Source organism: Indicator indicator, chromosome 4, assembly GCF_027791375.1.
Source record: "Indicator indicator isolate 239-I01 chromosome 4, UM_Iind_1.1, whole genome shotgun sequence".
NCBI classification, from domain to species: Eukaryota; Metazoa; Chordata; class Aves; order Piciformes; family Indicatoridae; genus Indicator; species Indicator indicator.
The window spans coordinates 44,778,496-44,802,615 of record NC_072013.1 but is presented as its reverse complement, the minus strand read 5'-3'; the positions used below and the strand labels follow the sequence as shown (position 1 = coordinate 44,802,615).

At 38.5% G+C, this 24,120-nt stretch overlaps 1 protein-coding gene across 5 annotated transcripts in view; it reads left to right on the top strand.

Moving 5' to 3' along the window:
- Window positions 1-24,120, top strand: part of RALGAPA1 (Ral GTPase activating protein catalytic subunit alpha 1) — a 130,613-nt gene that overhangs the window by 83,481 nt on the left and 23,012 nt on the right. For all 5 annotated transcript variants that reach the window (XM_054400319.1, XM_054400320.1, XM_054400317.1 and 2 more), the window contains 6 exons: window positions 244-1,111; window positions 2,608-2,679; window positions 3,590-3,713; window positions 4,345-4,500; window positions 13,908-14,066; window positions 16,005-16,132. In XM_054400319.1, the coding sequence (XP_054256294.1) occupies window positions 244-1,111; window positions 2,608-2,679; window positions 3,590-3,713; window positions 4,345-4,500; window positions 13,908-14,066; window positions 16,005-16,132 (1,507 nt within the window). The remainder of the gene's footprint in view (window positions 1-243; window positions 1,112-2,607; window positions 2,680-3,589; window positions 3,714-4,344; window positions 4,501-13,907; window positions 14,067-16,004; window positions 16,133-24,120) is intronic.

The following is a 24,120-nucleotide window of genomic DNA, read 5'->3' as shown; positions in this document are numbered from 1 at the left end:
TTACAATGGTATGGTAAAGGAGGTATGGTCATCTGTGAAATAATGAAGATTCTTCTTCAACTGTCTTACGATTTTTCGTGCTATTTATCTACGAGACCAGCATTCATCAAAATGTGTATTTTCCTCACCTTGCAGTGCTCATAATCTGTTTAAAACCCAGAAAGAAGAGACCAAAAGAGATGCATAAACCTCAGTGTTGTTTTCTGAACTCTTATTTTAAAGCCTGTGTTCTTTCTCTTGCAGTGAAAACTCACATGCAACAAGGATTAATTTCTGTTGCTGCTCGGACTGTGATAACACACCTAGTCAACCACTTAGGCCACTATCCCATGAGTGGGGGTCCTGCTATGCTAACCAGTCAAGTGTGTGAAAACAATGACAATCCTTACAGTGAAAGTCCTGAACTTTCTCCTGAACTTTTTGAGAGCCCAAACCTTCAGTTCTTTGTGTTAAACAATACTTCCCTGGTGTCTTGCATACAAATCCAGGCAGAAGAAGATATGCCTGGGGGAGGACTGTCTGCTGGGCTTGCCTCTGCTAATTCAAATGTAAGAATCATAGTGCGTGATCTGTCTGGCAAATACTCATGGGACTCAGCCATTTTGTATGGACCATCATCTTTATGTGGATCTTCCCAACAAACCTCTTTTGCACTTTCATTACCTCAGCAAGATAAACCAGAAGATACTCTCTCGTCTTTTGAGCATGTGTCTGAGGATGTATCTGCAAGGGATGGAATTACACTCCAAGTAAAAAGGAAATTTAGAGACACTGTACCAACATGGGATACGATCAGGGATGAAGAAGATGCCCTTGATGAGCTCCTGCAGTATTTAGGTGTTACAAGCCCTGAATGCTTACAGAGAACTGGTGTCTCCCTCAACATTCCTGCTCCTCAGCCAGTCTGCATTTCTGAGAAGCAGGAGAACGATGTCATCAATGCAATTCTGAAACAGCACACAGAAGAGAGGGAGTTTGTTGAAAAGCATTTCAATGATTTAAATATGAGGGCTATGGAACAGGATGAGCCAACCTCACAAAAGCCCCAGTCAGCATTTTACTACTGCAGATTACTTCTCAGTATACTGGGAATGAATTCTTGGGATAAAAGGTAAAAAGAGAAGACTCACATTTAAGAGCTTTCTTTTAAAGGCTGGTCATGCGTTGGTCATGCCATGTAATAATAACTGATCATAGAGTGAGTTATGCCAAAAATACTCCAGGCCAGGCAACAAAAGATGAGAGAAAATGTGCAACTAAGGGGAAATGTCAGTTTTCTTCTGCATTTCAACCTGTCATTTAGAGAGACAGAAAGGAGGAAGCTTGTCACCTTTATTGCTGTTTATATTCATTCCTTAAAAATGAAATCCTTTCAACAACTGTACTAAGGGGTGCTACCATGGGTAAAGAAGGCATCTTTTCTGCTCTCTTTGCTTCCCATGTATGTTCCTGCAAAAATCATTACTTCTCTGTGCCAGAATAAGATTCTGAAAGTGTCATATTCTCAACTATTGTGTTGCTGAACAGTGTCCTGCTGCTTTGCTGGCTAAGAGCATGCTTGCATGCGGCCTCAAAGCATTGTATCTGTGTTAGCTAATGAGAAAGATGTGTCCCATACTATATATTTCAACATTGGTAGTGTTTGGTTATTGTTTAGAACAACAGGAGACAAGCCACATTCAGTTACAAAAGTAATGTCACTTTACATTATCATTTTTGTGGAGGTGTAGTTAGGTGTCTGTCTGCAAATATATGTGGGCATGTACAAGTATTAGCATTGTAGAATTTGAGGATCTTGCTGAAATCTTCTTTTGCCAGAGCTGTCAAATTCCTTATTGGAAACATTGAAATATTTTATCAACTATGAAGAGAAATGGATGTTCTGTAAAACAAAAATAATCTGTCAGTGAGATATCACTGGGAGCAGACAAAACTTTGGTGTTACAACCCTTCCTATTTTGGTCTTTTAATTCCTCGAGGCAGTGTAACTTTGAGCAGCACTATTCTTAAATTTCCACTGTGTTTCGTGGGAAACATCTTAAGACCAGTTTAAAAGAAATGAAAAGTGCCTTTCTTGCTCTAACATATTGTTTTGTTTTTTCTTTAAATTGTTGCAGCTGGCTGGGTGACTAGTGGGTGATGTTCTGCTCTCATCTGCAATTCAGAATAGCAAAAGCTGTAATGCACTAACTCCCTAGGACAGCAGATTATGGGCCTGTATTTTGTCACTAAGCATATATATATATAATGGCCTAGTCAAGTGTGCAGCTTGCATATGTGTCAAAGAAAGTTCTCTCTGATCTTCCATAGAGGAGAGATTTATTGCAGTTGGATCACAGTAGACTGACAGAAAGTAGTGGAAAGAAGTAAAAGTTGTACAACTCAGGGCTATGAAGGATACAGAAGATTTCCTGGAGTTAAAAAAAAAGTAACAGTTGTATTTTTAAAAGGTGTCTTAATATTTTAGATAAGAGAGGACTATTGAAAAGATGAAAACATTTGTTGAGTGTTCTTGCATGGACCTGAAAATGTTCTTGTACCATTCTTGGATTGTTTTGTAGCCATTAGTGAACAGGTGATAAAAAAAGTCACACATTTCTTTTTTAGAAGGAGCTTTCATCTCCTGAAAAAAAATGAGAAGTTACTTCGAGAACTCAGAAATTTGGACTCAAGACAATGGTAAATTCTTTTAATGGCTGCCTGCTTACTTGTTTTAAGAGTGCTTGGGCTTAAATGGCTCTAATTGCATAGATGTGGGAGTTGAACTAATTTTTGCAATAGTTTTGTAAATTATTCATGTATTTTGCACTGTGCAGTAATTATTGGTGTTCTTGAAGCTACATTGATGTTATTTGCAGACTGAAACACTGCAACTGGAATATAATGAGATAGAACAAACTTCGAAACAAGTTAGAATTTTGAACATTTGTGTGCATAACATGGATTAGTTTTAAAACTTTGATATATTAAAGAGTTCCCCTTTTAAGCTTCAGCTAATTGTTTAGCTGTTTTCCAGTGCTGTTCATATTTGAAGAAATTGAATTCTAGTTGGAGTTACAGCACAGAATTAAAAACTTTGGTTTTATAGAAGTAGAAATAAAATCCAGTAGAGGTTTTAGAAGTGTGAGAAACCACCTTTAGTTGTTCCAGCATCTTAACAGCAAGCTGTGAACAGGAGACGTTGCTATAATATTTAGATTGTTGATACAGTTGCAGAAGCTCCATTTGCCACAGCAGTGACAAGGCACTGTTGGTAATGGGCAGTGCAGTGTGGATAATGTCTGTGTCCCAGCCTTTGCTCCTTTCAGCTGCTCCATTAGCAACTGTCAGCACCATCCTACATCTCAGAAGTGCTGAAAGAGGTAAACGCTGTTCCTGTGTAATAAAACTTCAGAGAGGACCAGACTAGAAAAGAACACAATGGGAATGTAGAAGCATAAAAGGCATTCAAAAAGAAGTCATGTAGTTGTTCTTTGCTTCCACTGTCTTTTTTGATGTTTTAAAGCTGTGGTCTGTAGGTACTGCTTGCATAGTTTGGTTTGGTTTTAGTAGAGACACTGTCATGCAGTGACTGTCCTCTGTCTTACAGCCGAGAGACACACAAGATCGCGGTGTTTTATGTTGCTGAAGGGCAGGAAGATAAACACTCCATCCTTACAAACACTGGAGGAAGTCAAGCCTATGAGGATTTTGTAGCTGGTCTTGGCTGGGAGGTATTTATTAAAACAGTTTTATCCTAAGTTTGTTTACAAAGAAAATTACAGATCTCTTTAGGTACTATCCATAGTCAGCTCTGTAGCATCACTCAAAAGTGCTGAAGTACAGTTGTTTGAAAGCAGGGTATAGAACATCTCCCTTATGAGGAAAGGCTGAGGTGTTTTCAAATATCTTTCTTTAGTTAGCTTCCTAACTTTTTTTTTTTTTATATCCACAGAATGAAAATTTCTCCAGAAGGTAGTAAGACAACTTAAAATTGTCTGCCTTTCACTCAGGGTTTCTTCAGAACTCAGGTCAAGGCTGATGTAGCATCAGAGAATTTATAAACATTTTAAAAGGTGCATGTAAATGGCTCACTGATCAGGAAATAATGCAGTAAATAACTCATTTACATAACATTTCCTCTTCTCTAACCTTGTCTTCCCAGCAGCATCTATGCTGGCTGAGGAATATAGAATGCCACTGCAGCTGATTTTTCAGTCTTGTCAGTGAGTCTGAGCTCTTAAAACAGCTGCAAAGGGCCTTGACTTTTAAAAATTCAATAGCAAATGTATTACAAAATGTAAAAAATTCATTTATCATCTGATTTTTTTTTTCTCTTAATTTTTACCTGTTTTTTACTTCTAGGTAAATCTCACAAACCATTGTGGCTTTATGGGAGGACTGCAAAAAAACAAAAGTACTGGGCTAACCACTCCATATTTTGCTACCTCGACAGTAGAAGTAATGTTCCATGTGTCAACAAGAATGCCTTCTGATTCAGATGACTCTCTAACAAAAAAGGTAAGTGTTTTCTGAGTACTTTTTTCTAAGAAGAAACAAATATTTTACCACCTTTGTCTGCTAATAGTTGGAATTTTACTGATGTAGCTTAAGCCATAGAATTATTCACCACCAATTTCTAATTTTGCCATACTGGTGATTTTTGCTATCATTGCAAATGGTGGCAGGATCATATGTATAGAGAGGTCATAGTTTGTGTAGGAGAAAAGTATTCTGTCTGAGTGATGTTTTAGTACTTTGAGACTTTAAATGCCAATTAATAAATGTGTTGAGTACTTATCTAAGATGACTTTTTATTCACTTAGGGGTCACACGCTGCCTATTAACTTAATTCTTCCCTTAAAAAAATAAATCAAGATTTCAACAATGTTTGTCATATAGGGGTGCAGGCCCAAATGCTCCACAGTGATATAACCAAAGCCACATTTAAAAAAAAAAAAAAAAAAGTTTTTCTGTATTGGTATTTTTTCCTTGCAATTTAATAAATTCCGTATTAGTGATAACAAGTTAGGGTCTCAAACGTGTGTCCTATTATAAATGAGCAATTGGCTATCATTAGACTGTCCCCTGTCTTGCCTACATACATCTTCAGATCTGCTAATCCATTCAGCAGACACGTTAATGAGAAGTGGTTGAAGTGTAATATTGGAGGAACTGAAGCTGGTTGACCTCAGCATGGAGTTTAATACTTGTAATTAAATTAGACAGTAGACAGTTAGTAAAGAGAGAAATAGCCATGCCTCTGGCAAGCTTCAATTATTAATGACTTTTTTGTTCTTTGTGTTCAACTTGAAGAAAAAAATGTTATTGTTATTATTACAGACTGGCTATGACTTCTCACTGTTGCATCTTACATTGGTTTATTTGGGTTTTTTTTAATATGGAAAGAAAAAAGGTTTTTTTCCTGTATGCCTATGATGCTGGGTCCTTTCTGTTCTTTATTTCCTAAAATAGAGCCAGGGTAATACTTAAGTTGTTAAATGATTTATAAAAGTAGCTTAACAGCAAAAAATAACTAATTTTAAAATCAAATTGTTGTTACTGTTGTAGTGTAGAACAGTGTTTGTATAGATCTTTTTCTAAGCTGGCTGGCTTCTTTGTTTTTAAAACAGAAACTTGTTTTTTTAAAAGCACAGCTTGTAATTATCCTTACAATGTATATTTATAAGGTTTGAATTAGAGCATTTAAAAGTGTTGACAAGGGGGGAAAGGAGTTACAATGAGAATTAATTAAATAATAAATAATTTTCAAATGCTGTGGACTTAAGCAGAACAGACAGCCAAGATCTCATGTCCCTTTCTGGGAGCACCCTGAATCCATATATAGGAGTTCCTGCAGGGCAAGGTTCAGTGCTGGTGCAGGCCTCCTGTGATTTAGCTTGTGAAAATGGGGTCAGCTGGACTTTTTAACAACTCCAGCTTGCCCTAGGCCTGTTTCTCTCCTCCTGTATCAACAATCTCACTCTTCAGTGATTTGGAGTACTTGAAGTGTGTATGGATATGTAGAATGTATCAAAAGATTGGGATTATATTTGTAGCTTAGCTACTGATGGGCTGTTTAAACAAGCAACTTTATTTTATGTGACTTTCTTTCCTGTTCTTCTTTGGTGTGTAGTTTTTGTTCTTTTTTTCAAGACCAATTTCTCCATGAATGGAGACTTGTGAGCCTATCTTTGTCTGTTCTCCCTTTCCTAACACCTTTTGGCCCATTTCAATCAGATTTAACAGAGATATGTTTCCAAGGTGTTCATTTCATGGATGTTTAATGAAGACAATTTAAAGGAGACTTAGTGAGAGAGACTCTTAGTGCTCCTACTCAGAAAGTAAAGACTGCCAAGGAGGAAGCATTAGACATCAAAGAACCAGCACCAGATGTGTGCTGTGAAAGTCATCTCAAACTTGAGAAGAGCATCAAGTGAAGTTTGCATCTTGAGGGAGAGACCAGCAGCTGGTATCAGGAGACATGAGTAGGAAAACAAGCTTAATTCTTTTACTAGTTCTGCAACTGCAACTGAACAGATCAGCAAAATGAGCATGTTTTATGAGATGCCATCCAGCTCTCATGCCATAGGGGACCTTGAAATCATTTGAGAGCCCTCCCTGTGCTAAAAATTGTAGTTGTTCTGAGTGCCTGTACAGTTCATGACTTCCAGAGAAACATGGATTTTTCTCTCTCTTTAGCTTCTCTACAGGTCTTTCACATGGTTTCTTTGTCTGTTTCATTCAATGGGAAAAAAACCGAGCAAATTTAGAGTAGTTGGTGTAGAACTGCTGCTATTTTTTATGTTGTAAATATGCCCAGAGGTGCATGATAGGTCCATCTTATAAATGGAATTTAAATTAAATTAAAACAAAACTTCTTCCTGCCAGTCGAGCCACCGTAAAACCAAGATTCTGCTGTTTGAGAGGCTAAGCCAATTTTAAACTTATTTTCCATCAGTCTTAAAGAGTAGTAAATAAGACTTTTAAGTGTCCTGGATACCTCTGAATCATTTGTTTCTGAAGACTTGAACAAGATCGAGAAAATACATAAATTCAAGGAAAACAGATTGAAATCTTCTGAATGTGTAAAGGAACTTAACATTGAAATGAATATACAAAATAGGTAGTTAGTTTGCAAATAGTACTTTAAAGATTTATCACCCATATTGCAATCCATTTTGTTTTGCTTAGAAGTTAGAGCAGAGAGTGTCTTTGCCTTGCAAAGAAAAGTGTCAGTCAGCATTAAATGAAACTGTGAAGACTCTCAGTTCACAGAGTGAGGAAGCTTATCTTTATCAACGAACTGGATGAGGGGATTGAGAGTATCCTCAGCAAGTTCACTGATGATACAAAACTGGAGGGGTTGGCTGACACCTGTCAGGCTGTGCAGCATCCAACGTGACCTGGACAGGCTGAGAACTAGGTGCAGGCAAACCTCATGGAGTTCAATAAGGACAAGTGCAGGGTCCTACAGCTGGGGAGAAATAACAACAGGCACCAGGACAGGTTAGGGACTGCCCTGCCGGAAAGCAGCTTCAAGCAGCTCCACATCAGCACCTTGGAGTGTTGGTGGTCAGCAAGATCTCCATGGAACAACAATGTGCTCTTGTGGCCAAGAGAGCCAATGGGATCCTGGGATGTACCAAGAAAGGTATCCAGCAGGTCTAGGGAAGTTCTTCTACCTCTCTACTCTGCCCTGGTGAGACCACACCTGGAATACTGTGTCCAGTTTTGGGCTCCCCAGTTCAAGAGAGACAGAGACCTGCTGGAGAGAATCCAACGGAGAGCCACGAGGATGATTTGGGGACTTGAGCATCTCCCCTATGAGGAGAGACTGAGAGCCCTGGGGCTGTTTAGTCTGGAGAAGAGAAGACTGAGAGGGGATCTGATCAATATCTATAAATATCTGAAGGGTGGGTGTCAAGTGGAGGGGGCCAGGCTCTTTTTGGTGGTTCACAGTGATAAGGCAAGGAACAATGGGTTCAGATTTGGACATAGAAGATTTCACCTCAACATGAGGAGAAACTTCTTTACAGTGAGGGTGACAGAGCACTGGAACAGGCTGCCCAGGGAGGTTGTGGAGTCTCCTTCTCTGGAGAGTTTCAAAACCCACCTGGATGCATTCCTGTGTGGGCTACCCTAAGTGATCCTGCTCTGGCAGGGGGGTTGGACCTGATGATGTCTCAAGGTCCCTGCCAACCTCTGATATACTGTGATACTGTGATCACCTGTCTAGCTCCTCCTTCCTCAGCCTGATAAAGGAGTGAAAGCATTGTAGGTGAGAATATTATGCACGATATGTAAATACAAAGTAGGAATTTTGTTAATATTTGGAACTGTAATTCATCTTGGCTTTGGGTGTATTACATGATTTGAGGTTAAGTGTGGCATCATCCTAACCACATAAAAAGATGTATAGGTCCCAGTATTTATAGCTAGGGGTGTTTTGTGGTGATATTAACATCAGTTGAGAACTTGAAGGTATACAGATGTAAATTTCCTATACTCTGCAATGAGTACTGCAAGTATTGTGTCCAGTTTTGGGCACCTCAACACAAGAGGTGGAGGTGCTGGAGCAAGTGCAGAGGAGGGCAACAAAGCTGGTGAAGGGCCTGGAGAATCAATCTTACAAAGAGCAATTGAAGGAGCTGGAGCTGTTTAGTTTGAAGAAGAGGAGGCTAAAGGGAGACCTCATCGCTCTCTGCAACTACCTGAAAGGATGTTGTAGAGAGGTTGGTGCTGGTCTCTTCTCACAGGTAATTAGTGATAGAACAAGAGAGAATGGCCTCTAACTGCAACAGGGTAGTTTTGGACTGCACATTAGGAAATTTTTTTTCACAGAAAGAGTGGTCAGGCATTGGGAGAGGCTGCCCAGGGAGGTGATTGAGTAACCCACCCTACATGTGTTTAAAGGTGGTTTAGCTGTGGTCCTTGGGGATATGGTTTAGGCGTGAACTTTGTAGAGAAGGATCAATGGTTGGACTTGGTCTTTTCCAACCTGAATGGTTCTATGCTTATTAGTACAATGTTTTTTGAGTTACAATTAAATGCACATGCTGCTTTTTAAAAAACCCACCAAAGACACCAGAGTTGTTGAAACAAAGTTTTGTGAAAAATCCAGCTAGAGGGTGCATATGCTGTAGAAAGCAGTGCTGCTTACATTTAATGGGCACAAGTAGCTGCAGTAAGCCATTACCTCAGATGTTTCTGTTCCTTCTGTTCTTTTGTAATGAACACTTTCATTTTTGAAGAAGGAAAAAATTTGGGCTAGCCTTTAAAAAAAAATATAATGGCCTTTCCCCCCTCCTTCCTTTAGGTAAGTGAGTATTAGAAATTACAGTAATTTTGGCAAGAGTTCAAGGGTTAATGCAACAGATAAATAAAAGGAATTTTCTGTAAATTGAGCCCTGCATTATTTCACTTGTCTTGCCTTTCCAAACCTAACTCATTTAATTTTAAAAAGTAAATACTTAAATTCTTCCTGACAGTGTGCTTTGCTTTTACTATCGTTTATTACTTCAATTATACTTGGTATCACTTAGAACAATCTGCCATTTGGAAATTTCAGTATAGCCTGCAGCTTAGTATTAAGTCTGGCTGCTATTGTAACATGTACAGCATATGACACTAATGTATCAAAATTAGATTTGATCGTCCCTCCTGGTTATATTTATTTCACGTTTCTTTTGTATTCAGTTAACATAAATGTATTAGGAGAGCTGACACATGATGATGGCTATAGAGTAAGAATATTTTAAAGTATTTTGAGGTAAATTTGAAATTTCAGGTAATCTAACGGTCAGTCATTTTTATATATTTGTTTTAATGGAGTAGAGTTTCAAAGCAAGCCTAAAAAAATATCTGTTTGTCTCTGACATCTCCTCAGGGCTGTCATCCCAACAGCTAAGGTTTGAAATGGCTAAAACAGAGCTCTTAATCTCCTTCTCATTGCCACCTTTCTGGATCACCATGGATAACGTGACCGTTATGCTTGTCAGATAGGCCCATAGCCTGAAATCATCTTTAATTTGGTCTGCTTTCAGGATTCTTACAGTCATTCTGTGAATTGTAAATTTAGGATGGAAGGTCAGGAAATTAGTGTGAATATGTAGTGTTGCTTCCACAGCTGGTGGTGAGTTTTGAGTAACCATTGACACAGATTTCAGTCTTGGCACCTGTACATTCTGTGTGCACCAAATCTGATTCTGTTAGATAACATTGGGACCACACCTCCTTCTTGGGAACCCATTCTGTTGTCTGTCCTTTAGATTTCAATGAGCAGAGTTGGCTCAGAATCTTTGTCCCACTTGTGTCCAGGACACTGAATTCTGTGATGCTTCCCATTCCAAGGACGTAAAGAATCCAGATTAACCTTGAAAGAGGTCAGGCTCTCGCTCTCTTGAGGTGTAATAATTACAGTGACTGATGGAGTCTCCAAATGTCTGCTGTGCTTGCAGGAGAGCTTTGTTGTGGAGCACTGCTCACTTTCAAGGTCCCTTAACAGGGAACTGAAAAGTGAAGTAAACCTGCAATTCTTTCTAAAAGGTTTATTCAAGACCTAGCAGACCTTGGAAAGCTTTTCAAGACAGTTTCAAGTATTGGATCTCTTCCATGATTCATGTGTTGTTGGTGAGCCAAGTTACCACCATTCAAACTTTCTCATAAGCTTTACTTGCTGACCAAGGTGACGGCATCCAAAAGATGCAATGAGGAATACTATTGTTAGTGTCAGAGCTTCTTCTGATCAACTGTTGAAAAAGGAACAGAATGATTTACTCTGCAAACATAAAGGTGAAATCAGCAACATCCAGTCTTGGTTTACTTTGTTATTTTTGTCAGTCTTCTACTTTCTGTAATGGAAGCAAGGCATTGATCATAGTTTTCATCTTGAGTACTTTACATCTTTTTATAAACCACCATTGGTGGTTTATACCATCATCCACCTACTTGCATCATCTGATTTTGACTCTCAATCCATTATATGCCAGAGGGATGATATTCTACACTTTACTCATTCTTGGTAGTAATCATGAGGTGAAATACACCTGACAGGGCTTGGAACTCCTTGGAATATTCAGATTCTTTTCCCTTTCCTCTGAAGAAGTTGGTGCTTTTAGCCTGGATTATATCCTCACACATCTATGGGAGTATAAAGCAAACTTTGAAATTGAAGAGAAAATCACTGGTGGCTTCAGTTCACTTGGCATCTGAAAATGTGTGTACTTTATCCACTATACCCTTTTATCACACCGACGTCTATGTCAGTCTGATGTGAAAGCATGTGTCAGTAGTGATGCTCCATCTGGGCAGCTTTCACAGAAATGCATGACCTGATGTCCTGTCTGATTAGCTGCAGTAACAGGTACACAGGAGTGACCTTTGAGAAATGAAATTCAGAGGCAGTGACACCCTCAAGAAGCTGAACTGTCTAAGCTCTTGTATGCCTTGGATTTTAAAGCCATTTATGTGGCATATACACTGTCACTGTCCCTTATTTCTAACTGTGTAGGAGTTTGTTATCTTTGAATCCAAAGATGCCAAGTAAAGAAGAGCTAATTATCCTAGAATATAGTTCAGTATTGCTGAACTAGCAGTTGTGCAGTGTGATGATGGGTGTAGTGGTCCTAGTTTTGGGTTTGGCACTGTCAGTTCACAGAATCACAGAATAATTGAGGCTGGAAAGGACCTCTGAGATTATCCAGTCCAGCCTATGACCTAACACCACCACATCAGCTAAACCATGCCATCAAGGGCCACATCCAATCTTTTCTTAAAGACCTCCAGTGATGGTGACTCCACCACCTCCCTCAGCAGTCCATTGCAGTGCCTAATCAGCCTTTCTGTGAGGCAGTGCTTCCTCATGTCTAACCTAAACCTCCCCAGTGCAGCTTCATACAATGCCCTCTTGTCCTGTCACTAGTTGCCTGGGGGAAGAGCCTGACCCCCACCTGACTACAACTTCCTTTTAGGTAGTTGTAGAGAGTGATAAGGTGCCCTGTAAGTCTTCTCCAGGCTGAACACCCCAAGCTCCCTCAGCCTTTCCTCATACGACTTTCACTCCAGCTACCTCACCAGTCTCATCACTCTCCTCTGGACCTGCTCCAGCACCTCAATATCCTTCCTGAAGTGAGTTCAATGAGGTTAGTTCAGTCAGTGCACCAATTGACCATCCTTCAATCTAGGATCATGTCATTTTTCATGTTTCACAAAATTTCATATTTCACCTGATTGGCCTCTTGTTTTCTCTCTGGTTAGGCAGCCTGATCCTTCCTGAGCACTTACATGTAAGAGCAGACCCAGCAGTCCCTCATAGCCTTCTGTCATTGTCATATTTCAGCAGACTGGCACTTCACTGAACAAAGTAGGAGAGGTTCAGACCTTGAGAACAATCCTACAGTTAGTTGTCTTCTATGACATTCATCACTGTTAAGTGTCATCCAAGGTTTCTGCAGCTGGTGTTCGCATGTTGCACATCAGTCATTGAGGTTGCTGCTTGATTTTGTTCTTATCTGGTCAAACAGAACTCAGTACAGTGAATATTGTTAAGAACCAATTCTTCTGCTGAGCTGGGTTTACAGTTGGCACAAGAACATCCCTGACTAAGTGTTGTTCAAAATAATTCAGCAGTCTACAAAAGAGGCAAGAACAGCTCACTTCAAAGGAAATGCAGTCGTTGTTAGATTAGATGTTTATCTGGGCCATGCAGAACAAATGGCTGTGTGGAACATCAGACAAGATGTAAGGTATTGTTGCCATCTGCGCTTTGCCCGGTCCAACACTGAAGAAAATCCTTTTCTTCTTGAAATGCAACCCGGTTTTTCAGACTGATACAATTTAAAGCAAAGCAGGGGCAGCTTCTTTTTTTTTTTTTTCCCAATTATATACAGTAACTTCTTGTAAGTGCTCAGATTAGTATCTGCATGTAACCTGTTAACAGCAGTTAACAGTGCTGTCCTTTGAATAACATCGAGGTGATTGTTTGACAAATTCTATTTCCTTAAAGCTGTGCAAGCAAACTGAAAACTGAGGCTGAAGACAATTGTAAGGTACGAGTGGTGATGCACAAGGAGGAAAAAATGATATTCCAGAATCTTGAATTTTCAGAAATAGCCCTTACTGGAAAGAAATTCACACTTAATGATCTGAATGTATTTGACCAATATATATAAAGCCGTTCTCCATGATGTTAACATTTGCTCAGTAGATGGTAATGTTTAGCAGAAGGAACGTTTTGGAGCTTTGGTGGAGAGAATTTCAAAGAATTTAAGATATTCCTTAATCTGATTACACAATTACAACTGAGAATACAGCATGGCTTTTGAGGAACCTCTTTGGCCATCCTGAGCCAAACAGTCATTTGGGGGTTTTGAGCGGCAGGGTATTATTCTTACAAAGTTATACATGTTCCTTGGGAAATGAACATTTAATTAATCTAGGAGCTATAGAAAATTCTCCTTTTAAAGCTTTTCATATTGTAGTAGCCAGTTTGAAATTTGGCCAGAATGATGAGGTTAAAGACTGCTCAAACACATAACTTTTAAACAGACATTTCATTCATATACTTTAAAAGTTCATTTAGAATTGAGTCATTTGCTGCCTGTCTGTGTCAGCATTTTATGAAATCAGAGCGTTTTAGTAAAACAGATTGAATCACACTGCATTCTTGAGATAATAAAATTTTAGCTTTCAGTAGAAAACAGATATTTACATAGCTTTTAATTTAGGTAGACGTTGGAACCAAGGTATAAAAATCTGCAGCACAAACCGATACTGTGAACTAATACTGTCACTGAAGAACTGTAGTATAATTTGGTTCTTTTATTAATTTGTCTTCATTTCTTTTGTCCTTTTGAAATATGAGTATTTACTATAGCTGCATGGCTATAGAATATATTCAAACTGAGTTTTTATTCCTGCTTTTCCAGCTAAGACATTTAGGAAATGATGAAGTACACATTGTCTGGTCAGAGCATACTCGAGATTATAGAAGAGGAATCATTCCGACAGAATTTGGTGATGTTCTTATAGTTATCTATCCTATGAAGAACCATATGTTCAGTATCCAGATCATGAAAAAACCTGAGGTAAGGTTGTTTATTTTTTTTCTTTTGTTTCCTTCCTATGTTTAATATGAACTGAATTTTGTTTGTAATCTGAGGTTTTGGTGTGACTGATCCATCCAACAAGGTGATGTGTCTTTAACATTGACAGTTTCATTGTTGGTGGGAGGAAGAGCTCAGTGAGTGCAATGCACAGTAAAATCATTATCTTGAAATTGCAAAACTTGATCCTGTCAAGCATACCTGCTAGCATGATAAACTGGAAGCAAAGCTAGAATATTCCATGTAATCAGTTAAAGATGAACTTGGCAAACTTTTTTCGTCTAATTTAGTATGTGACTGTGAGTTGAATAATAGCCTGCTCCAACTTTCTCCACCTATGTCATATTCCTCTTTCTTCTCAAAGATAGTTTTTACTTTCTCCTTTACTTCACACAACAAATTGAAAGTCAGTTTAGCAAAGTATATGAACACACTCTTTCTAGTGACTATTCCTCAAATGTCTGTGCTAGCCCTGTGCTTAAAACAGCAGTTTAGGGTAGCAAATACTTACTGAGTAAAAGTAATCACAAATGTTTGTACTGAATAACTTCTGTGTGATGTCACTTGCCATGCATTTCCATACTTCAAATAATGAAGTTCTTTCTAGAAACACTAATATTAATATACCAGATATGATACCAGGTGTGACAGGAATAGGATTCCTTCTGTATGACTGCCTCTGTCTGATCACAGGCATTAAACAATAACCCAATACACAGTCTTATTATTGGGTCACTTGCTGTTGAATGTTTTGTAATTTTTTTATTCAGGTTCCAATTTTTGGTCCACTCTTTGATGTTTTTAGTGAATAAGTTTATTTTTTTTCTTTTAATCCTTTACATACAACAAGTTTTATTATTTGGAGTATGTAGTTTAGGAAGGAAAAAAGAAAGGTTCTGAGAGTGGGGGTTGTTGTTAGTACACCAGGAGGTCCGTGTCTGTGAAAAAAGAAGTACCTTCCATCAGATCTCAGTATTCTCAGAACTACAATAAATGACTGATGACAAAAATAATACAGTGATCCAAAATTCTCTTGCAGCTTTGGTTTCATCCTAGCAGGACGAACATTTAGTGTACACTCTTCTCCTCACATGCTTTATGCTAGCAGCTTCAGAACCTTATTCACACCTACAGGAAATGAAGACACTTAGTAGATTTTTAATGTGTCTGGTTTGAGTTTTGTTTTTTAATTGCAAAATGATGATAAATCAGAGAAAAACGTCATGCCAAAGCATAAAAACTATCAGTTTTGTAGACCTTTTGAGTACTACTAAACATCAAGGCTTTCTATTGATCTCACAAATAAGGCTTTGCTCTCAGGATCCAAAAAGGTCAAACTTCTCCCACAGATTTCTCCTGCAAAAGGCTTACGATCCGTTTGCATAGATACCATAAAAAGGCAGCAAAACAGATAGAAGAAGAAAAGAAAATGGAAGGTGAGGGTTGGTCCACCAGCAATTTTGTGAGAGTTGCACATTGAGTTGGTCCCTATGGACATGTTGTAACTAAACCCATAAAAAATGCTATTTTAAGAATTGAATAATTATTCCTTTTGCTTACTGCCACCTACAGTATTGTCACCTAGCCTTTCGGCCTCGTAAACATCATATGCATGGCTGTTCCTAGGATTTTGGCAGCAAGTGCTGGAAATAAGCTTTGATTAGACATAGTAGTCAAATAGTTTCTTAATTTTCTTCAAATGCTGTGTCATCTGTTGCCAAGGATATCAAGCAGTTATATGGCTGTGTATTTCCACAAGAGAAAAGATCTGTCATGGAGCACAATAACTGGCCTGATTATTTAGCAATGAGGAGGGGGGAAAGAAAAAAAAAAATCTGAGTGCTCTATTGTTAATGTTGATTGCTAATTGTTATAGCTAACATCTTACTTTATCTTGAATTTCTTTAACTTTTTATTCAGGTTCCATTTTTTGGTCCACTCTTTGATGGTGCTATTGTGAATGGAAAAATTCTTCCTATTATGGTTCGTGCAACAGCTATAAATGCAAGCCGTGCATTGAAATCATTAATCCCATTATACCAAAACTTGTATCCTTTCACTCAAATAGTCTCCAAGGCATATACATTCCGTTGCAGTTCTATAGATATGTTCTTCATGTTATATCTCATATGATGCTTTTGTTGGATTAATATAGGGTACACACTTTCTCTTTTTTTTTCTTTTTTTTTTTTTTTTGTGGTGATGATGCCTTTAAGAACCTTAAACCTACAGAAGAGTACTCAGATGAAGATCAGCTTTCTTTAATGAAGTGAAAAATAGATTCAGTGCTGCAAAAATTGCCTTTCTGATGTTTTATAACAGGTACTTAGCACTTTTTGTCACCAAAATTATTTTAATGACCATTTTGTGACATGGTGTTAATAATCTTTCTTTCCTTAAAGATATTATTTATCCATTATTAATGTGATCTAGTTTTGTTTTCTAGTTCTAAGAAGGATATGAATGCTACTGTCCTTGAAGGTGAGAAATTTGTTACATTTTTGTCATACACATTTTGTTACTCATCTCAGAATACAAAGTTGATGTCAAAATGATGTTAGCATCTTTGTGAAGATGTCAGAAAAAGTTATCTCTTTGTTATTGTTGTTGGAACTGAAATTGTGGATTTTTGAACAGGCTGTTCTTGGAAGAATAGGTTTACCACTCAGAAATCAAAAAAACATAAGGTAAGTCAGTCACTTATACTTCTCCCCTTCTTAAGACTGAATTCTGTGACATGCCTGTTAGCTAAATCTACAAGAAAAATATTTTTTTCTTATTTCCTAAGTTGAAAGATAAGTTTAAATTTTGATCCAAAAAGAAAATATTTGCTTAATTTGCACACAAGATACAGTTACTTGTATTTGTCAAGTGATGAGGCTGACTTTTAATACATACAGGGTTTTGGATAAGATATGATGAAGTTGGTTTACAGATAAGGGCATTTACAATGAGGGTTGTGATACACTGGCCTAAGGTTGCCCAGAGAGGTGGAAGAAGCTCCATCCTTGGAAACATTTCACCTCAGATTGGGCAGGGCTCTGAGCAACCTTATTTAATGGAATATGTTCCTGCACACTGTCAGGGTGTTTGCACTGGATGACCCTTAGAGGTCTCTTCCAATCCAAACTATTCCATGACCGTATGAATGATGGATGATGTTTGATGTGATCACACAAGTGACGTTTGTGCCATTTCTGTAGATGACTGATGTTGATTCATTGTGTTTTTCTGTTTGAAAAGGTCCAATCTTCTTGTCATTACTCAAGTGGATTAATCGAAGAATTTAAAATGTATTATCATCATTATACCATGAAAAGTGATGGCTGTACAGCATTATATTGATGTAGAGTGGTGAGCAATTGGAAAACAATTTACTTTGAAATAACAAACTTTCGGTACCAAAAAACCTCCCAAACTTGTGTTGAGACTTTTTAACAGAATGTGGAAGTTGTAAGAAATTACCTAGACACAGCTTGCCAGCTCAATGTCTAGGAGTTGGCCAATTCCTAAGAGCACTGTTCTTGCACATTCACTTTTAACTCAGTTCTTCAAATTGTAGTTTTTACATGCATCAAATGACTGCCTGTCACTTGTGACATAACATGTCCACCACTTGAATCTTGATATTTGTCTCCTAATATGGTTAGCATGATAACTGGAAAGCATCACATGTATTTAATATTTAGTAGTACAGCTTGGTGTGTTCCATCTTGTTATATGGTAAGATTATGAAGCCCCAGTTGATTGGGCACTGATGTTAAGTAGGTGAAGTCAATTTTCCACCTGGCTTAGTGTATCTGTAGTCCTTTATATGATACTTTAAAAATTAAAATGGGGATGTGAGCAGTTATTTAAAAGCTGTTTGCTTGGCATGAAATTTTAGAAAAACTCTACAAACTTCCCTGGCTTGAATTAGGCTATGGTCAAGCCAGTTGTGTCAGTGGAGAACAGCAAAACAATGTTGAACTTCAAAGTTTAGCCTCGCTGTCAGTGGTTTAAAAACGTCATGGACATGCTCTTGTTGTTCAACCTCTGGCCAAATTTGAGGTCAAACAGGAATTTCTCTCATGCAGCACTGGTAAAGACAGTTGGATGTTTCCTGTAACATGGACGTTGTCTGTTAACTGGGATTGTGAAAATTGAATCTAATTGTGTTCCTGCAATAGCAGGGGACTGAAGACATCAAGGATTGGTTTTAGTGTCTCCTGATTTTTTCTTTCCTCTAGCTTATTTTAGCTATGGCTATAGCAATTCACTACAGGCTTTTAAGATTGTTGTGGACTGCAGGGCATGCAGGCAGGAGTATTTTATGGTCTGTGGTTAAATAGCTTTTCTGGAGACCCTGCCTGTCTTAATCTCTTTTGCAGAAGACAGGACTCATTGATCAAAGTGGCCTTTCCTTGTGTTGGGGTGTTGCTGGAGAAAAAAAAAAAAAAAGAGGGCTTAGAGTGGTGAAAACAATATGCTCAAAGAAGGAGGAAAAAAGAGCAGAAAAGCTATTTTTCAGAAGGTACACGAGAAGCAGAGACCCAGCTAGAAAAGTGAAGCTGATACGCAAGGCTTTTCATGTGTGCTGGACCCTAACAGGGTCAGTGAAAGAGAATTCTGAAGTGATCTGCTCAAAGGTAATTTTTGTTTACTTACGAGTGTCTAATATACTGGATCACTGATAGTTTATTTGGAACTTTGATGGTAGATAGTGGAATTTAAATGTGGATCTCAATGGAACAAAAATACTTGAGACTTCTGACAAACAGAAGACATTTCAAGCTCTAGACTTCTGTATTCGCTCTCCTTTTACCATAGTAGACAGTAAAAATAGTTAATTTCAAAGCCAGCATCAGTGTGTGGATATCCCATGCCTGCTGTGCTTTCAAATTAGAGAAGAATAGACAAGTTGTTAATGATGAGGGTGGTGGAACACTGGAGCAGGTTACCTGGGGAGGTGGTTGGGGCCCCAACCCTGGAGATGCTCAAAGTGAGGCTCGACAGGGTTCTGGGCAGCCTAATCTAGTTGAGGATACCCCTGCTTACTGCAGAGGGGGTTGGACTGGATGACCTTTCAAGGTTCCTTCCAACCCAACCTGTTCTTTGATTCTGTGATTAAGCATGGGGTTTCTTTCACTGTGCTGTGCAGCACTTGGTGGGCACCTTTTGACTCAGCATGGAGTTGATCTAAGTTTGTGCTTCCCTATTTTTGAGGAATAGTTGACATGTGACATGGTAGATCTTTGTGGTGATGAATAATGCTGAAGTCTTAGTTAAACTAGGGCTGTATTGACTTGCGTATGGGTTGTGAAGGAAGTGGCAGTGAGTTTGGCCCTCCTGTTTCCAAGGAAGACTTAGCCATCCTCCAAGTTCCTAAGTACAGATGTGACTGAAAAAAAAAACAGCTGTCATTTGCAATCAGCAGGGACATTCAGTCCTCTTCATGCAACCTGATTGCAACTTTTTTCTTTATTGCACTAGCCTTTTAATCATCATGTGGCAATGGGTAGTACCTGTGAATAGTATAATAATGGTTGCATGGATACAGGAAATTCTACTCATCTCCCTTGTATAGTCTGTCCTGACTTGGAGCACATACTGTACGTGCTGAGGTAACTTTCTGAGGCTGACATGTTCTGACATATTCCTCTTTCTGCCATTATTTTGACACTTCTAATAGCAAACTTAGGCAACAAAATGCTCTGAAGGTTTGATTTTGTTAATGATTTTTAAAGGTGTCATCTGCTCTGTTTTCTTTCTTTGCTTACCATAAGTATATGTTTCCATATTGTAGTATTTGAAATTAATAATCTACTAAATGTATCAGCAAACATCAGTTGTGTACAGCAAGTGTCCTGCTCTAACTTGATGCTTGCCATATTCATTGCTGCAGCTTTGTGAAGAGAATATTGCCATTTTGCTTGGAGCTTCTGTGTTGATTGGTGGAATTTGCTTGAGTTTCCCCTTTGAGGATCATGCTGTCCCTCACTATCTTTTGGTGGCCTGGCTTTCTTGTCTTCTCCTCACCAACAGGCTACATGCATGCACACAGTAGCAAGGGACACACAAGAAACACTTGTATTGTCTTGCTAGTGAAGCAGCAGTAGCCCTTTCTCCATGTCACAGCTGATGTGTTTCTTCTCATTTCATTTGTCGATGGCTGAAGAAGTACGTGCCTATCTCCTGAATGTGCTCCAGCTGCACATCTGCTAGGAAGACTTCTGAAACTCATAACTGAGTGGAGAAGAGCTATTTTCACTATGATGTAGAATCAGGAGGCCAGTATTTGGGGGTTTGTTAAATACTTTTCATTTACCAAACTGCATTAAAATTTCTAATAGGAACAGTCTGGTACTAACAGTTTTACTCACAGCATGCATCTCAGAGCGAGCACTTTGTCACATTCTGTATTCAGAATCTACCATGTGTAGGTAATGGATCAATACTAAATATTTTGAACAATAGAGTGGCTTCATACGGAATTTTTCTTAACTTCTTGAATAAACAGCAGATGTTAGCCAGATGACAAGAGGTACGCTAAAATAATGTTCTTCACTTGGCGTAGTAGACACCTCCAGTGATCCAACTACTCAAGCAGAGCAGCAAAAATACTGGAAAGCCTTTGGGAGTGAAATTCCAATTGTGAAACAACTAATGTTGCTTTTGGTGCACTGTACACAAATTTTGGAGTGTTAGCAATTATTCCAAACTGTCTGCACTCGACATAGTGCAATGCAGACATCATGCTTGCTGTCTGATGTAGTATTTCCCTCCCAAAGGATGTTTCTTTACTCACCTGGAGTACAGTTTCCAGGCCTGGAGCCTTCAATATAGGAAGGACATGGACCTGATGGAGCAAGTCCAGAGGAGGGCCATGAAAATCATCAGGGGGTTGGAGCACTTCTGCTATGAGGTCAGGCTGAGGGAGCTGGGGTTGTTCAGCCTGGAGAAGAAGAGGCTCTGGGGAGACCTAATAGCAGCCTTCCGGCACGTGAAGGGAGCCTGCCAGGATGGAGAGAGACTGTTTACAAAGGCCTGTAGTGATAGGACAAGGGGCAATGGCTTCAACCTAGGGAAGAGCAGATTTAGATTGGATGTTAAGAACATGAGGGTGGTGGAACACTGGAACAGGTTGCCCAGGGAGGTGGTTGAAGTCCCATCCCTAGATGTATTTAAAGTGAAGCTTGACAGGGCTCTGGGCAACCTGACCTAGTTGAAGTCTCTGCTGACTGCAGGGGGAAGTAGATGACCTTTGGAGGTCCCTTCCAATCCAGACCATGCTATGATTATATGTAGCTAGACACAGAATTAGAAAAAAAATTCTATTTAACATCTTTTAAATCTGAAAGCTGTTGACATTTTAAAACACCTGGAATATAGATGACTGTTTTGTAAATAAATATCAAACCATAATTTTCACTTTTTTTACAATAATCTATGAAGTCTTTGACCTAGTGCCAAGAGCTGGCTTTTTTTTTTTTTTAACCCCCTTTGGTCATATCACAGGATGTTAGGAGTTGGAAGGGACCTCTGAAGATCATCGAGTCCACACCCCCCCCCCGCAGGACCATAGCATGTTGCACAGGAACACATCCAGATGGGTCTTGAAAGTCTCCAGAGGAGACTCCACAACCTCTTTGGGGAACCTGTTCCAGTGCTCTGTAACCCTCACAGTGAAGTTCCTCCTCATGTTGAGGTGGAACCTCCTGTGCTGTAGTTTATATGCATTATCCCTTGTCCTATCACAGGGTGCAACTGAGCAGAGCCTGTCCCCTCCCTCTTGACACCCAGCCCTCAGATATTTGTAAACATTGATTAAATCCCCTCTCAGTCTTCTCCAGACTAACCAGCCCCAGGTGTCTCAGCCTCTCCTCGTAGAAACAGATTAATTTAGATAGCAGATTAATTTAGATAACAGAAATTTGATGCTGTTTTAACTATTCAGTTTACAAAATATTGTAGAATAAATCCTAATCTAAAATTATGGGATAAATCAATTTAGTTTTAATTGAAACTGGGAAATTTACATCCTTTTATCTTCTTTTGATGTCATATTCCTAAGCAGCTGATTCTTGATGTATTGTAGCTGACCTTTTTAGACAGTTGTATTCCAGGGAAAGGGAAGATATTAACCCTGTATGGTATCTGACAAGACAGAAACTTCTTTAGGTATAAAATAATGTGTTTGTTGAAAGTTTCCTCTGTATTTAAAAAGCCATAGCTCAGGAAAAAATTAGAAATTAAAACTGGAAAGGACTGGTTCTGTCAATGTCAGTTTTCCTTCCTCAAAGTAAAGTAAGTTTTCTAGAAGTCTCATGGGTACAAAAAAGGCAAAAAATTGAGGATGGCAACTGGATGATAACTGTGTATCAAATGGAAAAGGCATAAGGGGTGCTCTGTCTCCTTATATATGTATTGTGAATTCATTTTGCTCTTCTAACATGTTCTGGTATAGAATTCTATTTAACTAGACACATGCCAAGATTCTCAGCAAACTTTGCAGTGATTCTGGCAGTATGATTTTTACACAGACCATTTATGAAGGTTTTAATGTATCTGCTACTGCTATTTCTGTCATCACAGGTGAGAAGAAATAGCCATTATTACTTTAAATACTTGACACACCTTTTTTTTTTGTAGATACTACTCTGTATGCTTCACAACAAATAATTGAAGATTTCGATATTTCTGTGAATATTTATCCCTTCCCTGAATCATCCCATCATAACTTCATCTGATACAAGTTCAGCTAAGAGCCATAGATGAGTTAATCATAGAAGCCCTGCTGTTTTTTTCCAGAAGAAAGCAGTTATTTCTAGCATGTGTTTTGCTGTTTAAGAGTGAAAATTGTTTTCCAAGTTCAGGCAAGAATCACAAGATGGAGAATATGATGTTCAGTCTTTCCTCTACTTTGACTTGCTCAGATTTACTCTTCTCCCAAATCTTGGTTCTTCTGACAACTCACTCAATCTTTTAGTCATTCAAAATGTGATTAATTAAATGCCTGCATGCAGTGGTATAACACGAAAGACTGAAGCTTTCCAAGGCATTTATAAGTAGATGATTGTTTTAATGGATTGTTCAGACACTTCTGTTTTGAGGAATCTTGTCTAACAGTTTCTCTGTGCATTATAGTAAGATTTAAATAGAAAGTTTTCTCTCTCTATTTTAGTCATGCTCGTGTGTGTGCATCTACTTGTACATATGCAATGCAAGTAATATCTATTTTTGTTCTCCTCATAGAATTTTTCCCCTGAGCAAATACCTCCAATGAATGTGTTTTCTTTTGATGTCACAAATATGTTTGAACAATAATAGGCTGTTGTAAAGAAAATTCCAGAGGAAATATGAGGAAAATTTAGTTTCTTGTAAACCATAGAATAGCAAGCCAGTAATGCAAAAAAAAGCAACATGAGCACTACCTAAATAACCGCTGCATTTCTGAATGGTCATGATCAAGATCAGTGATTTAATTTTACACAGAAAATTGGTACAGTTTGAAATCTCTCACATAAAGGAATCCTGTCCATGATGACGATGCAGTGTAACAGAACCATCTGAAGTAACTTTTTAATGGATAACATCACACTAAAGTTTATCCAGTAAAAAGAAAAACAAGAAAAGGCCAAAATTAAACCCAGCTAAGATTCCAAAGCATGAATTGTGCTATTTGTGTTTATTAAGTACAGTTTGAAATCATTGTCTGAGGGACATCTTACCTAACTGTATACCTAATGGTGCTCAGTAAATGAGGAGAGTATTGATTGGCATATGCTGCTTAAATCGATCATCTTGACAGCCAGAATTACAGTAATCTGTCAGTATTAATGACTGTCTTTCAAGCCTTGATACCTCTCCTTTGCTTGTCTTGTCTTGCCTCACTTCTGTTTGAAGTGCATTTTCTTGCAACCTCTGGTTTTGTCAGGGTAGGTACTTTTGTAGTGGGTTTTTGTCCCCTGAGTCCAATTTATTGGCTTGATCATGCAATTAGAGTTAAAATGCAACACCAGGGAGCAAAAGTAGGCAGTGTTCTGAGTAACAGTTG